Here is a 9,947-nt window from a genome sequence, read left to right on the forward strand (position 1 = left end):
TATTTGTCTGAGCACCCTACACACCGTAGCCAAAAAAATACAATAAATATATAACAGACATGCTGCCCTTCTCAGGGAAAAGTAAGCACCCAAATGCAACCAAATACTGCAGAGGGGCCTCCTGGCTCAGCAGGGGAGCTGTGTGTTACCTGTGCCATTGTGGTAGGAACAACAACCAAAAAAAAAAAGAAGAAGAAAAAAAAAAAAAACAAAAACAAAAACCAAAAAGACACACACACCCCAGAAAAAAAAAAGAGCAGCTCTACATTGTTAGCTTTATGGGAAAACCTGGAAAAATAAAACCCTGTGAAAACTTCCCTTTTGGAGGGCAGATAATTGGAGGCAGCAACCAAGCCTGTCTCTGAAACCCCCCACTCGCCCGGTCAGACGGGCAGCTGGGAAGAGCAGAGCAATCATCAAATTACTGAGAGGCTCCTTCTGTCATCTTAAACCCTTGTTATCAAGTGACACAGAGGATGCACTGAAACACTCCACAAACTGCTCTATTTTTCAGCTTACTTAAAAACACCGGTGCGCGAGCTGGAGCTATACAGAAGGGGACGGGTAAGAAATAAACCTTTACAGCATCTTTCAGGGAACCTGTCCCTGGTGGAGGTGGCCGCTGAAGGTCCCTCAGGAGCAGGCTCCCACCGCCAGCAGGGCTGGCTGGGCGCCCGGGGCTCTGTCCGGGCAGCGCTCCTGCTTGCCCTGCTGATGAAGACCTTGTCGCTGCCTTGCTGAAAGCTGCGTCCTTTAGAGGACTTCGCACGCCACCATGCCAGCTCAGCAGAAGAAAATCATCTTTTGCATCGCTGGGGTGCTGAGCTTTGCCTGTGCCCTGGGGACCGCAGCAGCCATCGGCACCCAGCTGTGGGTGAAGGGGACAATACTCTGCAAGACGGGAGCCCTGCTCGTCAACGCCACCGGCCAGGAGCTGGAGAAGTTTATCGGCAAAATCCAGTATGGGCTTTTCTACGGCGAGCGTGTGAGACAGTGTGGGCTCGGGGGGAGACCTTTCCAGTTTTCATGTGAGTAACAACGGCATTTGAATTATTTAGCGCAGCGCTGCTGACGGCGAGGGGAGCCGGGAGAGAGCTGCCCCAGCCTCCCCTTGCTCACAGGCAGAGCCTAACAAGCATGAAATATTCTAAAGCAAATGCTGCCATTACAGTGTTCTGATCTTCAGGTTCAAATGACTTTTCAGGCTAACATTTTTAACAATCTGTATTTCCGTTACACAGATACCTACAATTCAAAAGATTTATACTAGTACTTTAAAAAAAAAGTATAATATTTTTGTTTTTCAATTAATCTCTGCCATCTTCCTCTCTGTGTGTGTGTGTGTGTATGTTATGTTCTGTGTTCCATCGTGAAAGAATGAACTAAACCAGCAGAAATCTCATGAAAGAGCTGGGGCATAGATACATTTGGCTGCTGTTGAGAAACAACGCAGACAAAAAGTTAGCAACCTGCTGCATTAACTGGCAAAACGGCTGGTTGATGGCAGCTGATGCTCAGTCTGTTTATCTACAAACTGAATTTGGTATCTGACGTACAGAATTTTATCAAAGACTGTTAGCAATGGCTTTGCTTTACATGTAATATTCATAACCTATTTATCTTCAAGGATAAGAAGATCAATAAAATGATCAAGTGAACAAACAGCCATTTGTTATATATACAATATGCCACCTGAAGTTATTACAAAACACAGTTTAGAAGCATTCTGCTAAAACAGCACTGGCAAATTGCTTACACGAGTCATTTAAGGCAAGGCAAGGTTACCAGATAGGTATCAGAAATTATTTACTACATAACATTTTTTCCAAAGTGGTAGAAAAAAATTCATTTAATATAATATTAATATTTGCCATCTCTAATTAAATTCCATCATTAGTCTATTTATACAGCTGGAGTTCTCCTCGATTGCTTTGTTTGCTGCCACGGCGTGCAGATATTCCACCTGCTGGTTATAGGCTGGGGTGAATTTCCAGAGGGGTCTACGAAATCCCAAGGAATTCATTTTCTGCTGTAGGTGACAATGTTATGAGCCATAGCTGACAAAGGCGCTGGCGATCAGCAGGGCCGTCACTGACATTTGTCCAGGTTCATTACAGCAATGGAGCTGTGAAGCACAGCCAAACTGTAAAACGAGGACAAGATGCAGCAGGACTAACCCCAGCCACGACAGACAGCCCCCACACCAGAGGCAGCCCGTTGGCTTATGTTTCTAATAATTTTATTTTCACATATTTGTTACTTAGATACTTTTAAAGTGTTTCATTGATTTCCCTTGCATTCAGGCTCCCATCTGTACATTTCATCTTGTTATGGCTGAAATATTTTAATATATTGCTAGTGTGATTGTAGCAATAGTTAGAAAATATTTTTAATTTTGCGAGCGGTGTGAATTAATATTACAGGTACGAGAGAGAATACAAATGCACAGCTTGTTTGTGATGATTTAATAATATCAATCATCACATCTTTTTAAGTATCTCGCAGTGCTAAATCTAGGCAAGCTCTAGATCTGTGCAAGTACTGCAGAGCATTTTCAAACAAAAGTACTCCAGGGTTAAAGGAGTTTGCTGTCACATAGCCAAACGCTTTCTATCCAGGCTCTCAGGAATCTCACTTAACCAACCTCTCCTATCCAAATGTTTACCAAACTTGCACTCATAAGTGTTATTTCAAGGGAGCACGTAAACACAAATGTAACCAAAGAACAGAAATAATACCATGTGAAGTTTTTTTTTATCCCAGCTAAGCAACCCGCTTTGGAACGGTCAAAACCCCAAAACCTGGGTGTTCATACAGAGCTGCAGAATCCTACTGCACAGGACAATATTAAAAATTAATTTCTTTAATATGAGTGTCTAATGTACATATCCAAAGAATTCCAGGGCTTTCAAGAATTGCATGAGGAAGAAAACATTGAAAAAGTAATTCACTCAACATCAGTAAACATCACCATTCTCATTTTCAGACAGAGAAAATGAGGTTTGAAGAATGTGCTTCAATGCCTGTTCCCAGGATATGAAATCTAGGCTGGATTTAATCTTCTAGCTGAGACTCCTCAGGTCAGAAGCGAATTGCTGATGTGCCCGGGATGGAGCAGCATCCCTCATTTTCCCATACCCACTGTCCTGCCCTTTGGGCATCGGTCACAGCAGCAGCAGAGCCAGCAGGGCTGAAGTGCTGGGGTCAGAAATGCAAACCCAGAGCTTTCACCCACCTCACAGTCATGCCAAACTTGCCTATTAGAGCATTCTTTTACCTGTAACTCTCCTTTTGTACAAGCCAAGCATCAATAGTGAAATACTTCAATAGGTCTCATTCACAATATTGCATGTCCACTGTAAGCCTTAGAAGAGATAACACTACAAGGTGATCTTTGGCACTGTGTATACCTGAAGTGTAGCCCAGTTACAGCCTAAATAACTTCACAAGCCCAGTTGTACGGCTATGGCAGTTCACGGGGCAGGCTTTGGCCCCGTGAGCTTTCACTGACAGCTGATGGTGGAAGTGTTGATGTCGTCCTCACAAATTGCTCTCAGATCATCTTTTATTTAGATTAAAAAGCAAACACAACACTTCATTTAACAGGATTTATATTTAGGAAAAATGGTTGGGTGGCTTGGCAAAATATACGTCTACTAGAAGCGGTCATTTCATGAAGGGGCTGGTTCACGTTCTCTGGGGCTGCAGCAGAACCATCCCATCCAAGTCAGAGCTCTCAGGAACTCACTTGGAGCCTGCTGGGAAGCAGGATAACCATATACAATATATACATCCATAGCTTAATGCACCAAAGTGCACTTTAGCTTGTCTGAGAAGAAAAGGCACGGAAAATGGGCTAAATGATTTAGTTCTATGTTTGTTCCCATTAAATGCTCCCCTCTGACCACTATATCTCTTTTAATTGTAAAATGAATTTGCTCTGCCAGCAAACCCGGTTCGGCTGGGGAAAGCCTTCTGCCTCATTTGCTCTTGCTGATTCTCATCAGTTTCTGGGTCAGCAGTTCATTTTCTAAAGGTCGCTGGCATGCTTACCCAACACACAATTTCATTCATTACAATGAAGGAATGTTTTCCTTTCAAGACAATGTAGCTGCTGGAATTAATTTTTCCTGATATGTCACATATAAAATTTTAATGACATAAACCACTATAAATGCAGGTGCCAAGGGAAATACTCAATACAACACAGTAATATGTTTTCTTAAAATAAACAATAACGAATTGTATTATTAACGACAGTTTTGTATGTTCTCCCAAAAGATCAGGTAGTGTTGCAAGAATTAATGCTGTTCTTTGTAGAAGTTATGCACAGGCAGGGGCTCCTCAGCCTTTTGGTTGGCTAGCCTGAGTGGTGCAACAGAAAAATTGTCCTGTATACCACACTAACAGTACGACTGCTTCTTATGCTTGTAAATACATGAAATGCATAATATAAAGTCCAATAAACACAAGGTCTAGTTTCTAAAACATGCTTTGTGTTTTACAAGGATGATACAAGGAATTGAAGCATCAGTGGCACAACTGGACAATAAGTAGCCATCAGCAGTAATCGTCTTTTATGCAGGCAAATTCTTCCTTTAGATAAATAGGTACATTTAGTAAACAGGTAGTTTTGCTGTGCACATGCCGAGACAGCAGGCAGTTGTGTTCCTGGCCTGGACCCGGCAGCCCAAACCCCCCTGCCCTCATGCAGCATCACAGATGGCGGGCACAGGGCTCCACGTGCCCCCGTGTGCAGTGAGAGCCCCCAGATCACGGTCCCCCGTGGGCACTGGGTCCCCCTCTCTGCTCCCAGCCAGCCATCAACACCACAAAAGGCGATATTTACTTATCGCAGCTTCAAGAATAGTTTACAAACATTTGCTTCATTAATTTGCCTTTCGTTTGGTCAGGGAGATAAATTGACTTGACGCCACATTACCTGCTTCTCTGTGTTTACTGCGTGGCAAACTGCAGAACTGTTTGCTGGTAAACATTTTACAAGCTAGAGTAATTTATTGAGGCTTTTTTTACTCTCTGCACGTTACAGCTGCAGCGAGGCAGCGCCGAGGCGTTATTACCCCCGCTTTAATCGTGCCCCTGTGGATCAGGAGCAGTTAAGTGTGTTTGATGATTCCTTCTGAAATACCCATTGTTGCCAAACAAGCATGAATGATTAAAAATTATTCTCTCAGACCGAGTCTGATTGACTATCCCCTCATGCCCTAGCTAAGCAGGATCACAGTTTGAAGTAGTAGCTAAAAAGCTGCATGAAAAAATATTTAAAGTCTTCCTAAATTTTTGCATACGTAGTCACACCGGCCGTTACACGGCTGGAATTCAGCACAGCCCATCAGGCAGAGCTTGGTCAGGCAGTGGTCATTAACAAAGTGGCCATTAACAAAGTGCAAAAGTAGACACACCATTTAGCTGCTGCTTCCCACTTGGGGGTCCCGACCTGCCCCCCGGACTCTGCTGGGGCAGCACCTGGGGCGAGAGATGGAATGGCAAAGGCAGCTGATGCGAAAGTTTCCAGCTTTCAGAAACTTAAAGTTCTACAGCGTGTGGTGGAAATGTTCCATTAAGCGTGTGACACAGGCAGTACTGGCACCTCCCAAGCAATGTCCTCCTTACGCTCCACTCCCCGGAGCAAAGCTCTGCCACAAACACCCGGCATTTCACCCACCAGCAGGAGGAGAGCAGTCAGGGGATGGGGCAGCACCCCCTTCCCAGCTGCATGCTCCTTTTGTGTCTTCTGTCTCATCTTACCCTGGTACCCCACTTCTTTTACTGTAAGATTTCTCCGTTTCCTCTCATTGATTTATCATCTTCCCTTTTTGGCCTTGGGTTTCCAGGCACAAAACATTCCACAAGTGTTTTACTTGGGGGAATACAGGGAGAAAATTTTGATCATATAAAATTCACTTACTCTTTCAAAATTTCATTCAGAGAGTTCGTTGCAAATAATTCTGATGTAACTTTTATTAACTTCTCCCTCTTTAGTATTGTATTTCATTTTAAAAATAGTTTAAGTTTGATGTATGTACAAAGATATATCCCTTTTCTATTTTTAAGGGTTTTTATCAAAATACCTTTTTTTCCCCTATTTTCTAAAAATAGAAAAATCCCAAAGGATTGGAGGTAAGAAACCTCCGATCCTTTTAGGTGTCTGCATGTCTCCTTGGTAATAACTGTTAGTGGATTTTCACAAGGAGTCTCCATAATATAAACAACTTCACACATTCTCTTCCCCAGATATCATGTTCCCGGAGCCCTGAATGTCTCCCAGCAACACGCAGCGCACAACACAATTAACCTGCCAGTATGTCAGCACTGCGGCATCACTAATGATTTCCTACTTCTTCATAATAAAATGTGGACCTTTTAACTTACAGATCTATTGCCTAAGGTTTTCAGAGAAATACCCACATATTTTTATACCCAAAATTCTTTGGGTATAAACTTACCAAAACAGCACTGTGTATTTATATAAATTGAAGTGGTGAAATCTCTGCTCTGAAATAGAAAGGGAATCAGCATCCACACCTGGAGCAGCTCTTTGCCTCCCCAGCAAAGTGGCCAGACCCTAACTTTTGTGCACCTGAGACACATCAGACTTAAATAAAACGCACACGCTACTGCAAACCAAATGAGGGAGCCCAGAGAGACCCCCGTACCCATAGGGGCTGCCTGGCCTCCTCCCTGCCCACACCCCAGGGAGGGGGAGCCAGGAGAAGCATCCCTTGGGAAGCGGAGCTCCCTCTCCCTGTCCCAGGTACCAAAAGACATGCAAGACACGTGGTTTGGATACTAACACAGAGTCAGGAACTTCTCATCCTCACCTGACCCTCCCTGCACCTGTGTTTTGGAAAATAAAATAAATACAAGAATCTACTGACCAGAACAGTCAGTCCAAGAAACATGTTTTGTATGAGTTGCTGACCACTCCAGACAGGGTCAGCTGTAAGAGTGTCACACAAATTAATTGCAGCCAAGCTCAGAAGCTGATAAAGATCCAGGTGGGCAAATAAATCTCAATTGCCCCCTGTTCAGTGCATGAGCCAAGCAGGTATAATTTCATATCCAATCTCATGTCCCTCAGTGGGACCTCATGAGCATAAATGCAGAGAGTTTGTTTCTGGGTTCACTGTCCACCCCCCTCCAAAAGAGATGGGTAGGTGGCCAAGTCTCCAGCTGAGGGACACAAGATCAGACCCCTAACACCCGTGCTGTGAGTAGCCCTCCATGCCATCCAGCAGACCAGCGCAAGGTGGACCTGCCTCCCCAAACAGAGCTTCTAATTTTTTTCTAAGTATATGCTGTTCATGTTAAGGACGAAATGCCACCTTCACAGATAGTAGGCACATTATCCTCCACCTTGCATCTGCATCATCTGGTTTCTGAGGAACGAATAGCCCCCAAAGCCTCACACTGCCCTGAATAGCACCTACAGGTGGAGAGGAGTTTGTTCTGCCGGACAACACACCGGGGCAGCCACTGAGGATGCTGATCCAGATCAGGTCCCCAGCGCTTAAAGAGCCATGGACAGGGCGCCAGGACCACAAAGGTGCTGATCTGCATACATCATGGGGCACAGCTGGGGCAGGGGGAATAACACACGTAGGGAAACATGCTCGGGAAGGGGAGGAAAGGCTTTCCCTGGAGCTAGTCTTTCTCTGCTGGCCAGTCTACACTTTTGAGTATCACAAAATGCTTCTGCCTCCAAGCATCCATGAAACCTGCTTCTAGTTAAGAACTCCATTTTCATCTTTGGTTGCATTTGGAAGAGCACAATTAAAAAAAATTATCACAAACCGGAAAGAAATCCCTGGCCTGACTTCTAAAACAACTTTCCTAATGCGTGTAATAATGTTTTGTCTGTTTTGTTTTTAGTTTTTCCAGATTTGCTCAAAATTATCCCTGCAAGTATCCATGTTAGTGTCATTCTCTTCTGTACAGTACTGATCGTCTTTGCTCTGGTGGGAGCAGGTTTCTTCATGTTCAATGCTTTTGGCAGCCCTTATGAAACCCTGCACGGCCCCATCGGGTTGTACCTCTGGAGCTTCATTGCCTGTAAGTACCACCCACCCTCAGGCTAACACCTGTCCGGGTCTGCTACTTGCGATAACCATTATCGACGTAGGAGACTGTATTAAGGACCACGGCTGCATTGACTCAAAACTGGCAAAATAAAGCTAGGCAGAAAGGTGGATGATTTGACTGTAAATCGAAAGATGTTTTTTCCAAATTGGAGTTAAAAGATAAAATGCCAAAATCCTCTATGAAGGTGGGCAGCGGGATGGGCACAGGCAGCGGGATGGGCACGGGCAGCCCCAGCACCTCTGGCCCTTCTGTGTAAGCTGGCAGAAAAAGGGGATGGTGCCCAGGAGCTCCAGGGACCCAGAGCTGGGGCCACATCACAGATCCACAGCACACGGTCAGAACCAGAAATCACACCAGAGCAGGGAAAAGTGTGGGAGGGGGAACGCAACAACAAAAAAAAAAGTCAGTGATGCAACTGCAACTGCTTGTATTCACCACGATGGGAAGCTTCCAGCCATGCAAGCGAGATCACCACTTACACCAGCAAGAGTTTCGCAAGGAAGGGAAGAACTGAGAAGCGGAGAGGGAGAGACTGACAGCAACTTGCTGTAAAGGTGGTCTCAGAAAAAACTCCGCCAACAGGGATAACGGACCATCCCTGTCCCTCTGCCACTTACAGAGAAGGTAAAGCCCATTCTCTGTGTCACTGGCTTGGCTGACAATAAGATTTGCCATTACTTTACAAGGTATTATGTATTCCAATCATAATTTAATAAAGGACTTAAGTACATATTTCTCTTTAAACGTGCAGACAGTTCAGTTATGCTCAATGGGACAATGAGCAGCTTGAAGCTGAAAAAGAGCACAGACACGTTGCTGGATTAGGGCAGTAAAGCAACCGTGCTAAATATTATGGGTCCTAAGCCAAATTCAACTGAAAAAGCTTACCAATTTCAACAGCCGTTGACTTGGAGTCCAAAAATAGTCCCTGCTAAAGCTAAGTTACGGTGGCCGTAATAAGACTATCAATATAGCATTTGGTTGGGATGTGCATGACATGGGCTTGCTGCAGGTATGGCCAGGATGATGAGCATCTCTCTCTCCATTTCAGGTTCCTGTGGCTGCCTCATCATGATTCTCTTCTCTTCAGAAGTGAAAATCCACCACCTTTCAGAGAAAATTGCTAATTTCAAAGAGGGAAGTTTTACATTCAAGACTCATAGTGAACAGTTTGCAAATTCATTCTGGATCATCCTGGTTTGCTCTCTGGTGCACTTCCTGAACGCCTTGCTAATACGATTTGCTGGATTTGAATTTCCCTTTTCAAAATCAAAAGATTCTGGGACAATCACTGGAGCAGCTGACCTGATGTATTAGAATTCCATAACTGAAGAACATTTCAAGCAAAGAGGTTCATCACCACTTCATCCAGCAGCACCAGACGTGCTAACTTGTAAATTATTAGCTCTAAAGAAGTGTAAAAAAGTTAAGTTTTCAAACAAACATCAATATGGCACACACAGTAAACAAAAGCAGACGTGCTATTTGGTAATGTATAGATGAAAACACCTTCTCTCCCTTGGGGTAAGACCTTATATGAAGACATCTGCCTTTTTTCCAGTGAGTTATTTGAAAAGTAGCTGGTATGAAGAAAAGTAGGAATATCAATAGCGTTGAACTGGATCTGGGAAGTAAAAGAAATGGGTTGCAATAGAGGCACAGACTATCACCAGCACCTTTAGCCCTTGTGAAGGCAAGGATGCATCAGGGCAGTGGAGAACAAGGATGCCCAGCAAATCTACAAACTTCAAACGAGGAAAAAATGTCGGTGCTTTGCTCATAACACACACCAGGCTACATCTCAGAAGCGCAATGCTCAGAAGGAACACAACACTATAGCAAGT

General features: G+C 44.2%; 1 protein-coding gene across 1 annotated transcript; it reads left to right on the top strand.

Annotated features, from left to right (window-relative positions):
- The first annotated feature begins 775 nt into the window (after positions 1 to 775).
- Positions 776 to 9,420, top strand: CLRN1 (clarin 1). The gene is made up of 3 exons (XM_074153848.1): positions 776 to 1,028; positions 7,894 to 8,073; positions 9,155 to 9,420. Exons 1-3 carry the CDS (start codon positions 776 to 778, stop codon positions 9,418 to 9,420), a joined length of 699 nt encoding a protein of 232 aa, XP_074009949.1.
- Positions 9,421 to 9,947: the final 527 nt, after the last annotated feature.

This window comes from Numenius arquata, chromosome 9, assembly GCF_964106895.1.
Source record: "Numenius arquata chromosome 9, bNumArq3.hap1.1, whole genome shotgun sequence".
NCBI lineage: Eukaryota > Metazoa > Chordata > Aves > Charadriiformes > Scolopacidae > Numenius > Numenius arquata.

What these genes read in the sequence shown, in the direction of transcription:
- CLRN1 (XM_074153848.1), top strand. Translation starts at nt 776, where the DNA reads ATGCCAGCTCAGCAGAAGAAAATCATCTTTTGCATCGCTGGGGTGCTG. An exon ending in GAGACCTTTCCAGTTTTCAT is followed by an intron (nt 1,029 to 7,893) that starts GTGAGTAACAAC and finishes TTTTGTTTTTAG; the next exon opens with TTTTTCCAGATTTGCTCAAA. An exon ending in CCTCTGGAGCTTCATTGCCT is followed by an intron (nt 8,074 to 9,154) that starts GTAAGTACCACC and finishes TCTCCATTTCAG; the next exon opens with GTTCCTGTGGCTGCCTCATC.